The sequence below is a fragment of the Rhodamnia argentea genome, chromosome 5 (assembly GCF_020921035.1).
Source record: "Rhodamnia argentea isolate NSW1041297 chromosome 5, ASM2092103v1, whole genome shotgun sequence".
Classification (NCBI taxonomy): domain Eukaryota; kingdom Viridiplantae; phylum Streptophyta; class Magnoliopsida; order Myrtales; family Myrtaceae; genus Rhodamnia; species Rhodamnia argentea.
The window spans coordinates 19715110-19731687 of record NC_063154.1 but is presented as its reverse complement, the minus strand read 5'-3'; the positions used below and the strand labels follow the sequence as shown (position 1 = coordinate 19731687).

Below are 16578 nucleotides of genomic sequence, written 5' to 3'. Positions count from 1 at the left end.
ATATGTTCACGAATAACTTCCGTCTCCCACATGGTCATAAATTTTGTTGAAGTATCGCGCTATTTACTGCTTTGTATGTTTTTTTATGCGTACGGTCTCTCTTCACCTGCATGTTGAAATTTTTTGAATTGAGTTTCTCGCGTATCTACATGGTTCATTTGCTCTTACTATCAAGATGGTCTCTCTCTCCACACATAAACTCAAGTTTTTTTGGTTGAATAATCTAACATGACACCAGAGTTAGGGTTTGCCCTAGTTTCCTTCATGTACGGCCCCTCGTTTTTCAAATTTCACCTGTCGTTTCTATGTGGCTTGTACATAAAGTGGATAAATATGGTAAATAAATGATGCGAGATACTTTACCAAATCTTATGTGCACCAGATCCGAGAAGTTATTGTGTGAATCCAATAACGCCAGGAAACATGTTAAAAAAGTCCTAAACTTGTTACACTTTTATCAATTCAGTCTTAAACATTTTAATTTTGCCAATTTAGTCTTAAATCTTTTACATTTGTGCCAATTTTATCCTAAATCTTTTTTTATGCCAATTCGGTGCTAAAAATTTTTCATTTCTGTCAATTCGGTTCATCCCGCCAACTTTAGCCGGCTAACGCCGACATGGACCCTTTGGGCGCCGATGGGGCAACTTTTTAATTTTTTTCAATTTTTTTATTTATTATTTTTTTATTTCTTATTCTTATTTACTGTTCTTCTTCCTTGAGACACCGCTTCCCAAGCTTCGGCCCGCCCCGCTTGGATCGTCCCCAATCTCCATCCTTGGCCGTCGTCGGCCATCGTCGACACCAACGACCGTCACCAATCTAGCCATCGGTCAATTACAACCATCAACACACTTTTGCTAGTGGCCAAATCACTCAACACCGGCGACCAAAATTATTCTCCAACACTTAAACCTCAGCCAAAACAAGAACTAGACCATCGGCACCGGGCAGTCGCCGAAAACTAGGCAAGCAATGGCACGTAGGCGGGCAATGGCGAGGCTTAGCTGTCGCCAAGGCACCATGGCTGGGCGAGAGGTGGCGGCGCCAGTGGCCAACAAGACCTCAATGGAGGAAGAAGATGAACCAAAAAAAGAAAGAAAAGGATAAAAAAGGAAAAAATAAAGAATTTGAAAAAATAGTAAAATATTATTAAAAATTGCCCCATCAGCGCCGGCAAATTAAAGTTGACCGGATGGACTAAATTGATACAAATGCAAGAAGTTTAGGATTGAATTGACACAAATATAAATATTTTATGACTGAATTGGTAAAATGTAATAAATTTAAGATTTTTTTGATAATTTTCCCACGTAATGTCTGGCATTCAAGAAAGAGGAGGGCGTGCACGTTTAGTGGGGGTAGTGGTGGTCTCCAAGCAAGAGCTTTGCTTTGGATCTGGTGCTACTTTGATTAGTCATAACAATGGAATATTAAAAATTAAGATGGAGAGTGATGATGAGAGTCTGTTGGGGGGGAAGGAATGTTGCCTTCTTAATTTTATTAATGAACGAGAGGAGATGGGGTTTCGATCTTGATGCTTCTTTGCCACTCATTCTCACGCTTCACGAAGCTAATTGGGAGGAGCTCGTTAGGGACTTACTTAAAAAGGACATCTCTTTGTGGAGCTTTTCACTGTTTACCCCAGGTTAGTAGCGTTAGGCAGATGATGCCTATTCTGAAGTTTAGGACCGAAGTTAAAACTTGCCTCGTGAAATTGATCATAGGAGATGGATACTTCACTGCATTTCAGTTTGTTTCGTGAAAAATAAATAACTTTCAAAATATATTTTTATAAAAGTGGTCGTTATATCACTTAAAATAATTAGTCAAGAAAAAATATTTTCATTATCAATAATAATTTATGATTGTGTCTTTTCATCAACAATGAAAATTTTTCATTCAATTATTTTTGTTAAATGCAAGACTAAAAACTAAAGTGTATCGACATTGTAAGACATTGAAATGACCAACATTTAGCATTCACGTCCATTTAGGGATAGGAATTTGACTCACCCTAACGAACATGTATGCCGCCCGCATTATGAGCTTCGATGAAGCATCGCAAGGCTTAAAACATGCTGCTCTAGCAGTTGTTTGAGCAGACAATTTGTTTGGGTATAGCTCGATTCGTTTGGCTATGGCCCGGTTCATTTGACCCCGACGAGATGCTAGACCCTTGCTAGCGCTCAGGATCTGCCGCTACGGTTCATCCGCCACTCTTCCTCTCTTTCTTTATCTTCCTCCTTAGTGAAGCCTCCATACACGATGTTCAGCATAAAGGAATTGAGGGCTATACGGTAGCGAGGGACATGAACCCCACCCCACCCCACCCCTTCTCTCTCTCTCTCTCTCTCTCTCTCTCTCTCTCTCTCTCTCTCTCGCAATTGTGTATTTCGGAATTCGACAAGAACGTAGACGTTGATCAGCAAATTTTTGCACGGACAATGGAACTCAAGGGGGAACCATTGGTACAAGGGTCTCAAGTTCGGGGCTACCCAAGACAAAGTCATACGTACCTTGAGAAAATAACCTCCTCCATCGACATGTTGGAATTTTCCCAAGTACAAATCAATACTGAGCTTGATATGTGGACTTGGATTTTGAGCTGTGATATATCTGCTTGGTTTAGGCTTGATTGAACGTTAATCATGTCTCTTGAGTCCATCTCTCCCCTTTAAGCTGTGGTAATTTTGTTGCAATATGCTATAGGCAGTTTAGGAGAACAGACGCTGCAACTGTATAATTAGAAGCTAATTTTGCATAATACAAACTGTACTTTCCCCACATATAAAGATAAGAACATAAAAAAGCACAAAAACGAACAAAATCGCCTAATGACTTGAGCTACAAAATTTCATATCCAGCATCATTTTTCCCATGGGAACATCGCCAGAAACTTGTGGCGAGCTCTACTTTCCATAACAGGGGCCCTCCCTCCCTCCTGCGCGCGAGCAGACAAGCTTAGATCAGCACAGATTTGAACAATTTGTTTCCCAACGATGGTCAAGACTCCGCTTTCAACCGGTCCGCGACCTTGTATTCTTCCAGCCCCTTTTGCTTTCCCACCAGGAGAAGCGCTGCAACACAATGGTTAAGTGACCAGATGTATCTTTACCAAGAGTAAGCTTCAAGAGAAGTTCTGGTGCAGTTATATGAGCTAACTTCAAATGAAATCAAAATACCACATGCCGCCTCAAGTACATCAATATCATTTAAAAGTTTCTTTTACTTCACAGTGCATCTTACGAGATGGAGAAACAACATTCATAATTTCTAGCAGAAACTGATAAAGCCAAAAAGAAAAAACACCTAATGTAACCTAGTCGGCGGAAAGTATAGGAATGCTTCTTCAGCATTCATCGATGAAATCCCCTCCTAACGATGACCACTTTTTGGCACTTTGTAGCGGTCAGGATAATGGCTTTAGAACATGAATTGTACCACGGTCCACTATCACCCCCAATAAAGACCTAAACAAAGAGAACTGATTTTAGCCCACTTATAAAAATCTCAGGCAAGCTTGTCGGGCAAAACAAATTCAATACCTATAGATAAAGAATTGCATGCAATGAAGCTACCTTTTAAAACTTGAAGAACGAAGACTAAAAGAATGATTAATGCAATGCAGTAACTCTCATTGAGTGGACGTATTAACTAAAGGGGGAGGAGAAGAAAAAATGGCATTTTAAATTTAGAAGTGACTCAAGACCTGCTAATGCACGTTTCCATGATCTACAACAGGCAAAGCGTCCGTTCTTGCAGTTCTTGCAGATTACCCAGCATCCTATGTACTCGAACATATGCACACTGTAGTTTGTGTCTCTCCTCCAAGGTTGTACTATTTTCCACTAAAGCCTGTAAAGGAAAAGAGAGAAGACCCATGATTAAACTATAAAGCCAAAGAAGTAGAGATAATCAAAGTACGAGTAATATAATGATTAGGTTACATGATGATTCCACATGGATAAACAGTTTAACACTGCACAATACAGTATGAGCACATCTAAACAATTTTTTTTCCCTGTCAAGCATCACTACAATTCTTAATCGGTCCCACTGATCCTGCCTTGAGCAGGCCACAACCTAACATGCCAAACAACTAAAACAAGCACTGCGAGAACATAGTACGAGTAATATAATGATTAGGTTACATGATGATTCCACATGGATAAACAGTTTAACACTGCACAATACAGCATGAGCACATCTAAACAATTTTTTTTTACTGTCAAGCATCACTACAATTCTTAATCGGTCCCACTGATCGTGCCACGAGCAGGCCACGACCAAACATGCCGAACAACTAAAACAAGCACTGCGAGAACATAATTGATATGAACTGGAATACAAAATCAAACCTGTAATGATCTTAGTATGCACTCAATCTCTGCCTTGAACGAAGATAGAATCTGTTGAATCTTAAAGTCCTTGTGCATCAATTGAAGGCCATAAACAATGGCAATGACACTAGTTGAATGATCTGTCCCATGACTACCATTTTCCGAACAAGACAATGAATTCCTATCAGATATCAGTGATTCCATCTTGTTCAAAACTAGTTTCAGAAGTTTGTGACTTCGATCAAACAAGAATAAGCAAGGTAAGACATAATAATGGGTCATGCGCGCAAGAACAGCAACAGTAGCTTCATCATCATCTCCTGAAATGTGGGGGATTACAACCTGAATATATGAAAAAAAAACATCTGATTAGATAACAACAAACACTTGACTCTTGAGCCTGCTGATCAGAAAAAGAAATAGGCAACTGACTCCTAAGCAACTTAAGTATGGACCAATAGTTATTAGATAGAAAACCAGTAGATTACCCAATCATAACAAATGTTACTACGAACCATGTCACACATATATGTACCACATGCAGACTGATTCCTGGATTATTCGATCAAAATAGCATTAGCATTAGTTCCAAGCAAAATTTCAGTAACTATTACTAAAAACCATGTCACTTGTATGTACTGTATGGAAGACCAATTCAGAGATTATTCAAGAAAAATATCATTAGCATTAGTTCTAAACCAAATTTTGTTGCAATTCATGAATCAAGTGATTGAAGCTGAACTGAACAAACAGAAGATTGATGCATGCTTTCAGGGAATGTGTAGAGAGAGAGAGCTTACAGAAAAAACATCAATCAGATATAGAGCAAGAAAACTGGCCAGACGGTCAATAGTCTGTTCAGAGAGTCTGGTTGGCTTAGAATCCAATGTGACGAGCAGTCGGAGCAAGGCACATGCGTTATCACGAGGTGGTTTTAATTTCTGAAAAGAAACAAACTAAATAAGAGCTCAGGTCTATCCTGATTATATTTATGGAGTACTACTTGTTGGAATGAATTGTCAATTGTGATAGATGCATAAGAACTTTGTTCAAGAATAGATCGATAAGAAATCGATTATCATAAGTTGCAAATAACTCTATCACTGGCAGTCAGTTAAGATGACTCACTATCTGATCAATTATCACTTTCTCTATCATCTGAAGGACCATAGATTCGTCACCAATATGCAAAAGGCATGAGCAAACAACACTTGTCAACAATCTAAAAGTTCCACAGTTTGAAATCTTTAGCTCATGTTCCTTAACTGGCAGGGCATTATCTGTCCAAAAAAGTAGTTCATCAGGAAAGGAAGAGAACACAAGGAAGCAGCAACAGAAGAAAATGTTGGATATTACCAGGAGAAATTTTGAAACGCAAGAGTAATGTGATGAAGAAACTGATGATGTCCGATATCCAGATATGTCCAGCAGTGTAGGCGGAATCAAGTACCTCTATCGTGCGAAATAACACCGACGGTTCCAGATCATCGCCTGCAATGAATTGGCAATAAGGACCAGAAGATGAGCATAGTGTAATGGAAAACAGAGGAATCTCATGAGTTGCTTGTGCGTATACCACATGTTTCAACATGTTTTATTACAATATCCATCCAAAAAAAAGATTATGACTGTCAAAGAGCAAAAATGTCTTCTCATGTGTTACTTGACTCATATTGATTAAATTTAACTTTCCTCAGACAAAAATAATCTGAATACCAACAAATTTGGACATACTCGAGCTTCAAAGACCGTAACATTGCGTGAAGGCAAATCAACACTGAACTCAGAGTAATGATGTTTTAGCGACCATATTCATAAGCTGCTTCTCTGGTAGATGCTGTTCTTTATTCAAGTGCAAGGACATCTATCGATGGAGCATCTATGGATGAATTCTTCACTTTAAATTCATCATTAAAAATAACAAGAATATCATGTTGATGCACAAAAAAATGTATCAAGCATTCGAGCAAATAATAGTGCACGATGATTGTATCTTGAATTGCATCTCAGACAATTTATGGTTAGGGACACGTACATAGACAGTATGTGGTTATTGCCTCGAGCAAAGCAGAATCCAAACGAGAGAAATAATAAAGGCAACAAACAGCAAGTTCCTGACAATCTTGAGAAAGCCTTATGAATGGTCCATAACTAACCCTGCCTGCAATTTAGATCACAAAAGATTCAGATGTCAGCTACACAAGTGACTAATTACTCAATAAAACATTGTGCACTAAGCCTCACTTTCGTCCTGACATTTGCTGAAAAAATCCAGAAGTGTATGCTGTATGTTATCATATTCCCACTGTAAGGCAGGTCTTGATGAAGCAGATTGTCCCAGGCGAAGAATAAGATGTAAAACCACCTACAAGAAGGCAAATTCACAAAGTACTTTCATTGACAAATAAGGTAACTTTAGAAGAAATTGCAAATTCTACATGCTGCTAGTAATAGCTGATATTTCTTTTTAAGAATGCAAGATTCAACTCATTCAGGACATTAAATATTACTGTAAATAGCATTATGAAGTACCTGGGTATCTGACTGATGCTTTTCACCCAGCAAGATTAGCAATGTAGGAAGCTCTCTTACCCAAGCAATCTGATGGTCCAACAGTTCTGGATCACTCACATCTAATGATATCATGTTTTGTCCCTGCAACAGGTCGCAGGAAACAGAACGTGTGACTTTGTCAACAGAACAAATCTAAAACAAAAGATGACAGGTTCTCATGCTCTGTGGATGTCAATCTGTTCTATGTACTATATGGATGCAAGGGTTCACTCAAAACACTTCAAATTAAAAGTGCATGATTTTATGCAAGGGAACTTGTACCAAACATAAATGTCTCCGCAAAGGAGGAGCAATAATAAAAACTCACAGGTATCATTATTTCCTCGACAATGGAAAGGAAGGCCAATTTCAGAGAAGACTGATGATTGCAATCCCTGAATGCCTTTGTAAATGCCTGAATTTTCGATAACAAGGGGGTCAGCAGCACTAATTTTTCACTTCCCATTTCCCATATCATAGGTGATGCTTTGGGTTCAATAATTTGTTGTCCTTGGAAAAGCATCAAATCATATTAAGGACATGCGTGGGGAAACTAGTTCGTTTTGTAGTTGCAGGAGACAAGATCCTAAAAGCTCGTAATCAACTGACCTGAAGAAGGCGAGACTTCCAACTATTTGGAACCTGTGCCAAAAGTTTTGGTATAAAGGGGAGAAGCAAGTGCTTGTCGCGGACCGTTGCTTCAGTCTTTGCACTGTCAGTTATCTGCAAATAATAAGCAGTTTCCTTTAAAATCAGTAGCATGGAAAGACAAAGCGAGACAAAAGGAAAGACAAATCAATAATATAAGATTGTGCTCATTGCTCAAGACTTCTCCAAGGATTAACCTCCACTCTCTAATTAGATTCTAGCTCACTTCATGACCAGAGTATTTCTAAACAACCCTTAAATACCGGAAAGAATAATGCATGGTATACAAATTGGTATATTGAATAATGTGCCAAGCTGCGATTCAATGTTGAATATGACATACTTCCTTAAATGGCCACTTGCAGTCTGCCACATCACCTACAGTACTAATTTGGTATACCAATCCTAGTATACCTAGCACCACTCTACCTAAAAATCCAGCTAAAGTGATGGAGACCCAACAACACTACAATACAAAAGTACTCCATTGTCATACAGGATAAACCCACTTCAGGCCAACAAAATACCAATCTTCGACGGTCAAACGAGTTACTTTGTGCAGCCACGTAGAGTATATTACAAGTGTATAACACATGCACAGAAAAATTACGGAAAGATCAAAATTAACAAACCAAGCATCTCCTACAAGAATCAACTAATGAGAGAATCAAACCTTTCCAAGCAGCATTACTTCTAAAAATTCAAGAAATCTCTCTGCCAGATCATCAGGAGGAGAGATCCATTCACTACAGCTCAGAAATATGCCAGCAATCACGACATTCAGCGTGAAGTACCTATCACCATCCTGCCAACCACAAGAGGACTTGAAACATGCAAGATGACTAAAAGTGTAATGCCAGAGATAAATTTAGCAAATGATCCATCAAAAGTTTGGAATAGGGCCCTGCTTATCTTAGGGTAGAAGGTTAAGGCAGAGGGCACAAAACGAACTAATCAAAACCAAGCAGAAAAGACCAACTTCCTGTAACATCCAATTTAGATCTGTGAACATATTACCTAAGATCCAAGGGGAAAATTTTAGATACTCGAAAAACTAGACTTTTAGCATCAGGCTGAGAAGTGTTGTCTAGCTTGGGCTCGGATATCTTTTGCAAAGCCCATTATCAGCTTGCCATGAGCATATTGATTGGTTTTAAATAATGATTGCTGGACAACACGATGGCTATGGCCCGAATACGTTTCAAAAGCCCAAGGTGGGATAAATAATTCAAATTGATAGTATTAGTTAGAATAGTGGCTAAACATGGTCTAAATGTCTTTGCACTTTTTTGAGACTTTAGGCTAAAACAATAAGCATTTCTTATTTATCAGTGAGTGTAACAGTAAAGCAATTCCTTTTAGTGTGGTTAAGATAAGCTGATTATTTTATTGTTGTACTCACACTAATGATTTGATTACATTATCTAAAGAGCAGAAACCGGTAGGGCACCAAGAGACGCATTTGGTAGGGATTGCTGATTGTACCATGCAAAAAGGATATAAAGATATTCAATTTTAGTTGGATATTGTTTGATAGTGTATCATTTACTCAGGTAGTGAGCTACTTAGCTAGCGATGCTAGCCAACCTCAGAGGAGTCTTACCAATGAAGATCTAAAATAACCTTGGACTGGATGTTATAGCTTCCTCAGCACAAATTGTCAGAGAAATAAAGATTAAACCCGCCTTCCGTAAATGCCTAATTAAGGATGGCATTTTCTGACACTTCTGCTCATGTGATATTAAAGGAAACAAAAGTAAGATTGGTAGTGACAAGCTTAATTGCACTCATGTCATGAAATTTTACGTGTTGATCATTTCAACCTTTTTAGACAGGTCAAACCTTACAGCTATTTTCTGTTGTCGTGGTTATTCATCGTCATGGTTATCCAATCAAACACCAGAAAGAAAAATTGAAAGATGATTTTCACCTTTTTACTATGTTAAGACTTCCAACTTGAACTATTAATTTTCTTGAAATTTCAACCCATAGCTAAAAGGTCATATCACAGTTTCCCCTAATTGAATGGCTGAGTTCTCTAGCATGTTATTATATGCAATGTTATCTTATCATCTCGTGTAGCAGAAACCATACATCCGCCAAAATATATGATTCCATGATTCATTTCCTGTGCCACCAACTTTTTAACTGCCCTGGTTCTGTTATTGAACACAGCGACAGAATCTGAAAACATTCATCCAATATGAATCAAAACCTAACAAAGAAGAAATACACGCACTCACTTGGGGCGGGAAAAATTATGTTCGATTTGTAAGTCTTACCTTCTGCGAAACACGGTGGGCTGCATTCAGCGGAAACAGTACACATAGCCTCTTCAATATAACTGATACCACACCCTGATCCAATGTGGTCAAGGTGGCTCCTCCAAGAGTGGGCTGTAGATCAGACTTGGCCTTATCAATCCTAGAGATAAAAAACTTAACAGCACGATCTATGCTCTGAAGTATGCACAGCATACAATCAAATGATTGGAACTCCAGTGAAGGCATCGTATGAACCACAGATAAAATCTCCCTGAGGCAATTAATCAAAACTGGCACCAAATCCTTTAATTTCTGCAGGACGAGAGTGTATCCTACAAGAAAAACATAAGGGTTGGTGTTACCATTTGACAATCACAATAGCTAAATCTCAATGACAGAAAGATACACAAAATAAAAATAAAATGACCTCCGGATAGACAGAGAGAACAGAGTTACTGATAACTACTGATAATGACTAGATTTTATTTTTAGATGATTTTCCGAGAAAACTTTCATATGATGTATATCAGAAGGTGTAGGTGTTAACTAATGACAAGAACCCCACAAAGGTAGAGATCTAAGATGGATAAGAACATGCAAAACTTACAATAAAACAGGGGGGAGAAACGTAGTTGTCTCAGTATATACATGAGATTCCTTTTCATCACTTCTCATTTTTTGTTTCCCACTGCGAAAAACGTTACATTAATCCCCTAGGATTACTTTTTCTCTCCCAGGCCATACATCAAAAGCCACACAAAATGCACGTGGACTATTTCATTCCAGCACCTCAAGCATAATCTAGCATACTTTGGTCGACCAAGTATTTTAGAATTACTTTCAAACATTGAAGCGACATTAGTGTTGCATTTTTTTGGTCCTCTTAAGTGAGATAACTCTGCATATCACTAAGCAATCTTAAATCTAGTCAATCAAAGAATCAAAACTAGATAAACACCAAACTGGAGCGAGAAAATGGTGAAAGTTCACAACGCAGGGGCAGAAATGAAACCGCCCAAAAGTTAGACAAACCAAAGTTCAGTAACACTTCCCCTGTCCTTTATGAATCCCTTGAACTCAAACCCCAATCTAAGATTGTGCAACTAAAAATGAACTTGAAACTCGTGTCTACTTAAACCAAAGATGCTCAAATACAAACTTACTTCTACCACGTATTTCCTCTTTTACCAATTATCGTACCAAGAGCCACTTGACAAGCATTGACAGCCAATGTGCTCAGACATAGTAGGTGAACATTTTTCTAGATCCTATGAAGACTCACTAATTATCAAGAGGATGTTGACACCTCAATGCAAGAGCTCGAACATGTACAAGATTCATTACCCCTGAAAACATACTAATCAAAATCTCTTGCATCCAAATAAAAGAATGAGAAACCCAAGGTTGGGTAAAAGACATTTACCAACCAGAAGAACTTGCATACGCATCCTGCTCAAACCCATGCAATAACCTTTTTCCAGCTGTTTTCTGATCAATGTTACAGAGAGGTTAGGAACCAAAGATAATGTTTGTGCATAATCAAAAATAAAACATGCCTTAACACAATTGCTAATGAGTTGCACGTGAAACACTCTTAAGAGAATAAATACATGTTCATTTGAAGAAAAATGTGTCAACCTACGTGAAAGGAACATTAGTTTTGCTTCTCTCGGAAAGTACTTCACTCAAGATTCTTGTTTGGGCCATTAATACATATTAGTACTGGGGTAAGAGAAATCCCAAGACTGGTTTTGTGTGAGATATGATTAAGCCAGTCTTTTGGTCCTAATGTGTTTATTATTCAGGCTGGTCCAGGCAATCAGGCCTGAGATGATCATGCCCACTGAGCCCAAACTTACCCGATGTTTGTTCAAACAATAAGAAAAACATTAATCGCACTATGAAACCCTAGTCTTGAAACCCTAGTCTTCCAGACTTCCTCTTTACCTCTCTGTATCCTCACTTCTAAATCTTAATGTCCACACAAATAGGACATATAACTAAATATCCCTCAATAAGCAAGCTTCAGAAAAATAGAGCCAGCATAAGCATCCAGTCACAAATCAGTGGTGCTTACAACATAAAGCATCAAGAAAGTATCTATGTTGGACACAGAAGATGATGATAAACTTAAAAAGATTCAGCTATCTTTCTCTATCAAAAACCAACAAACATCCAAAGAGAAAAACATATAGCAGAACAATTTAAAGTAAATAAGTGGAAGATACTTTTTCAGATGCATCATCCTCTTGGTCATTGCATGGCAATAACGACAAGCAGCACATTAGACCAGCAAGAGCAGTCTTCAGCTTGCTCCTATCTTGGGCAAAAAGTTGATGCTTACAAAGTATATCCTCATAGCTTTGCAGAATCTGCCATTCAATGCGAAACTTTAGGAGTCCAAAAAAAATCCAGCAGAAAAGGGAAAAAAATGATTCAAAAACACCAAATGTTCTACTTTATACTGACAATAAATAACACTCCAACAGTGATATCCTGACATAGCAGCTACAGTATGACCTTCTCTCCTTCTCATACACAATTTTTGTTTCCCCCTTGGAAGTGGTATGTTGAAATACCTTCTCAGCATACAACAGAAAGGTTGGTGGATAGTGAAGAACCACGAGGCCAAGAAATCTGAAGGCCATCAACCGCACGTCTACTGCCAAATGTGTCATTGCATTGAAAATATACGCCATCATGAGAGAAACGAAAGGCCTTTGATTGCCCTGCAATGCCAGTTGAACAAGTTCTGTAAAAGTATGCACCAATATCGAGTGAAACTGTCACTTTTTTAAAGAGAATATCAGAATTTGGAAGTAACTTCCTCCCCTATTCACAACTATTGAATTAGAGGTGGGTCCAATTTAATCCAAAGAGTCTAGTCACATATCCATACTTAATTCCCCTGCACACAAAGCTCCTCCATTTGCCAGGGGTGGAGGATGGCATACACAGCCTTCCCCCTCACTTTTTTGGCAAAAAGACTGTTTCCACCACTGAACCCACCGACCTTTAGGTCACATTATTCTAAGCAATACACTAAGGTCATCTTCCCCAATCACAAAGGCATATTCCATGAAAATGTGTGCTGTTTGCATACGTTAGACAGTCAAACAATGAAGACCATAATAGCACCTCATAAGGCACAACCACCACAAAAGCACACAACAAATAATGAAGAAAAAACCACATTCTTCAGATCAGAAGCTTACATGTTATAAACAAATCCAAAGATGAAACAAGTTCATTTAGTTGTATACACATTCTGCATGCAAATTCTCAACTATCGATGAGGTCCTAAGGTACAGAAAACAAAAGTAAAGCAACATGCATCCCTCCATATCAAACATCAAATTCCCGCGGTCAGAAATGGCAGAATCAAAGATTTGCTAGCTATGATGGACAAAACTCTTTCACTATTTATGATTGTGCTTTTTGCACTACACAGCAAACATTGAAATGATAAGGGAACTCACAGCCTACCTCTTTACAACTGGGAAATATTACAGACTTAAAAAGTTCATATAGTGCCTCTCTAACCAACTTATCATCATCACCAATTCGCTCACGCAATTTCTCTATAACAGCATACATGTGTAGCCTCAGCTCATCAGGATGCTTCAGGAATAAATCTTTTATGCCCATCAACGCATCTATACCACAAATAAATGTAACTCAAGTTAAGAAAAGCATTATATAAGACATATACATAGATAGCAGAAGGAATGAGTAGCTCATGAGCTAAATAATATGCTACAGTTGTTTATAGACAGTAAGGATAAAGAGAAGACCTTTAGTATGTTAGAAATGTACAAAGACAAATATAAAGAAAAAAACCAAGCAAAAGCAAAAGATTACAATAACATATTGAATCAAAACAAGAGATTAAAGCACAATAAAAGTGTAGAAAACTGAAGATTGTAAATCCTCAAACAATCTTATATTGCATTCTTTCCAACTGCATCACATGAGACAAAGTGGTACAACACTCCATGACATCTTAGAAATTGAATCTCCTACATAGGCATGCCAACAGCTAAAAAGCTGGATGGCATGTCCTGGCCTAACCCATACTACCTAAGAAAAACAAAAGATCTGATTTCAAAGCTCGAGGGCAAAGTTACAATGAAGAAAGAGATGGCCAACAGATTCGCGTGAATGCTTAGACATCCAACACTAGTCCAAGATGATGATTAAATTGCATTTTCTACTATTCTCAATTGGATCTCATTCTAAGCTACCATGACTATGTAACAGTCAGATTTCTTTTGAGGGGATCGAGCAAGGAGAAGAATTCACCAGTATAACAAGATTTAACACTGAAAGTCTTGTTATTTGCTAGGTGCCAAACCATCTTGTCATCCCCAAAGCCATGAACTTTAACAGAACACAGGAGCCAAAAAGGAGTCAACCGAGGAAAGCTCCCACTCATTAAAACTCCTTATGTAACTGTATTCCAATTTCCAATGAATGGCACCATCCTCCAGAGACATATAGTCAGAAACCATGGCATTCTTGTTCGCCATAAGGAAAAGAGATTTAAGAGGCACTTCACTTCACCACAACATCACGGCAAAGGGAAACTTTTCCACCAATCCACCAGATAGAAGAGCTGCACCTATTTCTAATGCATGTCCAAACACAAACCCCATAAGGAGAACAGACAACCTTGGTGCACCAACCATTGAGATCGATGTTAAACTTTACTTTGACAACTTTCACCCAAAGAGAATCACCTTCAGAAACTGTCCTCTAAAAAATCCATTAGCTCTATAGATCTTGATTAAAGTGCCATAAGAAAGACAAACAATTTACTACAATTTATCACCCACAACACGGAGTGTGGCGAAGCAATGTTTAAAAAATACAAAAAACAAACTCAACATCAACATCAACCAGAGTACTCTAATAACTATAAAACATTCTGTGAAGAATTGCCAAGTGATTCACTTCTACCATTCCAAAGTGGCCCCTTCAATACAATGCCAAAAGTCTAGCTCAGCTGGATTCAGGTTATAAAGTCTGATTCAATCATCTAGGTAGCAGTGCCCCAGATGGCACTTGATATTATATAATCGCAGAAAGAATGATCTTGACATGTTTTAATCTGGCTTTACCAAAGGAGCTCCATAGCGTGCTAGGATGCACTTCTGGCATTAGCACAAAATTACCCCTCTACATCCAAAGCCTCAAGTCCAGATCATTTGCATTCTACCAACTCATGAGAAAATCAAATTGCATAAAGAAAGATGCCTTATAAAAGTAGTAAGTTACCTCGACGAACTTTTGGATTGTGGTGGGATGTTTGCTGGAGAAGCTCCTTCAAAGTCAAACCTTTCTTGTTCACAGCTAACCCCGACCTATCGGACGCCACACTTTGCTCGGGAAGAACAATTGCTAAGGCGAAAACACATTAAATTAAGATCCCATCAAACACAATGCTCCAATTAGTTACTTAAGAAGCCACCGAGTTCCTTTACTACCGACTCGCAGCACAACTGCGAACTCCAGCGAAAAAACTTCATACCTTTAGATTTGATTTCGGTGTTCGTAGCATTCTTAGGGGGTGGCAGCTTCCGCCCAACTTTACGCTTTATTTTCTGCAGCAACATGCATTGACGAAGTCATTACAAAGCATTATGACCGGAATTCAACATCAAAAAGACGCGCGTGCTCAATCGTGTGCGTATTGGCGTGTGTTCTTACTTTGAAGTCGATGCCCTTCTTCTGCTGCTTCTTTGATAGAGCCTTTGAGCGCACCATCTTCGCCGCGACTCGCCGGAGAGGACAGAAACGGCTTCTTTCAACAACGACAAGTTAATCTTCAACGTCGACGGATCTTTGCGGCACGCCGGAGGGTTCGATTGCAGGCGTATGTGGAGGCTCTGACGGCCTGCTTGTTGCTGGCCTCGCCAAAAAAAGTGCACCGCCCTCCTCCTCCCGCTCTGTTCGTCGAAACCTAGCGGTGAGAGAGGCCAATCGAAAGACTTTGGCTAATCTGCGCGTGCAAGTTGGGGGTTCTTACGGTGCTCGGATGGGCTCTCCATAATACGTATGCAGCAATTAGCTTTCTAAACCTCCGCTAACCCCTATGGCCAACCGAAAGACCTTTTTTTTTCCCTTTAGTGAGGCACATTCAATTTGGGCCTCAGCTGGCTAGGTCGGGTCGAGCTCGGTGTCACTCATTTCGGGTTGGGTATCATGGACACCCGACCCGCCACCCATCAACACCCTTGCATATCAAGAGCTGTCTTCTACCCTTAAAAAGATATCGATTGTTTCGTCATACATGTCAATGTATTGGTCTGATGGCAAAGAGGAAAAATTACCAAAAAAGTCTTTAAACAAATTGTAATTGTGTCAATTTAGTTTTAGATCTTTTTTTTTTTTTGTCAATTGAGTTATAAACATTTTGTATTTGTGCCAATTCAATCCATTTGGCCGGTTGTGATCGGAAATCATTGACGTGGTCCGATCAGCACTGTCATGGACAATCTTTTTCCTCGCTAGTGGCCGGTGGCGGCAAGCTTTGCTAGGTCAAACTCGCAAGCCTTCACCTATGACCGGCCGTCCTTGGGGGATGAAGGAAGAAGAAAGGAAGGAAAAAAAATAAAGAAAAAATGAAAAAAAAAAAGAACAAGAATTTTTACAAATGCAAAAAATTTAGGACTCAATTAGCAAAAAAACAGGTTTAAAATTGGATTAGCATAATTGCAATATATTTAAGACTTTTTTGATAATTCTCTCAGCAAAGAATGATGTTGGAG

General features: G+C 38.8%; 1 protein-coding gene across 5 annotated transcripts; it reads right to left on the bottom strand.

The window, feature by feature from the left end:
• Positions 1 to 2672: 2672 nt before the first annotated feature.
• LOC115737229 lies at positions 2673 to 15892 on the bottom strand. 5 transcript variants are annotated; one of them, XM_048278633.1, is made up of 22 exons: positions 15837 to 15892; positions 15518 to 15798; positions 15339 to 15411; positions 15086 to 15208; positions 13295 to 13464; positions 12388 to 12537; positions 12037 to 12180; positions 11772 to 11773; positions 11232 to 11296; positions 9827 to 10140; positions 8218 to 8349; positions 7506 to 7619; positions 7225 to 7311; positions 6876 to 6998; positions 6588 to 6708; positions 6379 to 6504; positions 5700 to 5834; positions 5472 to 5623; positions 5144 to 5284; positions 4362 to 4685; positions 3713 to 3858; positions 2673 to 3080 (listed from the first exon to the last, which is right to left on the bottom strand). In XM_048278633.1, exons 2-21 carry the CDS (start codon positions 15572 to 15574, stop codon positions 3736 to 3738), a joined length of 2676 nt encoding a protein of 891 aa, XP_048134590.1. In that variant the 5' UTR covers positions 15575 to 15798; positions 15837 to 15892; the 3' UTR covers positions 2673 to 3080; positions 3713 to 3735. The 5 variants fall into 5 exon arrangements, with proteins under 5 accessions (XP_048134590.1, XP_048134589.1, XP_048134591.1 ...); XM_048278632.1 differs by lacking the exon at positions 2673 to 3080 and having other exon boundaries at positions 3607 to 3858; XM_048278634.1 differs by lacking the exon at positions 2673 to 3080 and having other exon boundaries at positions 3607 to 3858; positions 6600 to 6708.
• Positions 15893 to 16578: the final 686 nt, after the last annotated feature.

Excerpts from the sequence above, each read along its gene's own strand:
- LOC115737229 (XM_048278633.1), bottom strand. The coding sequence starts at position 15,574 with ATGGTGCGCTCAAAGGCTCTATCAAAGAAGCAGCAGAAGAAGGGCATC. Across the intron at positions 12,538-13,294 it reads TATTTCCCAGTTGTAAAGAG|GGCAATCAAAGGCCTTTCGT; the intron begins GTAGGCTGTGAG and ends CTGGCATTGCAG. Across the intron at positions 5,835-6,378 it reads AATAACCACATACTGTCTAT|GCGATGATCTGGAACCGTCG; the intron begins GTACGTGTCCCT and ends AATTCATTGCAG.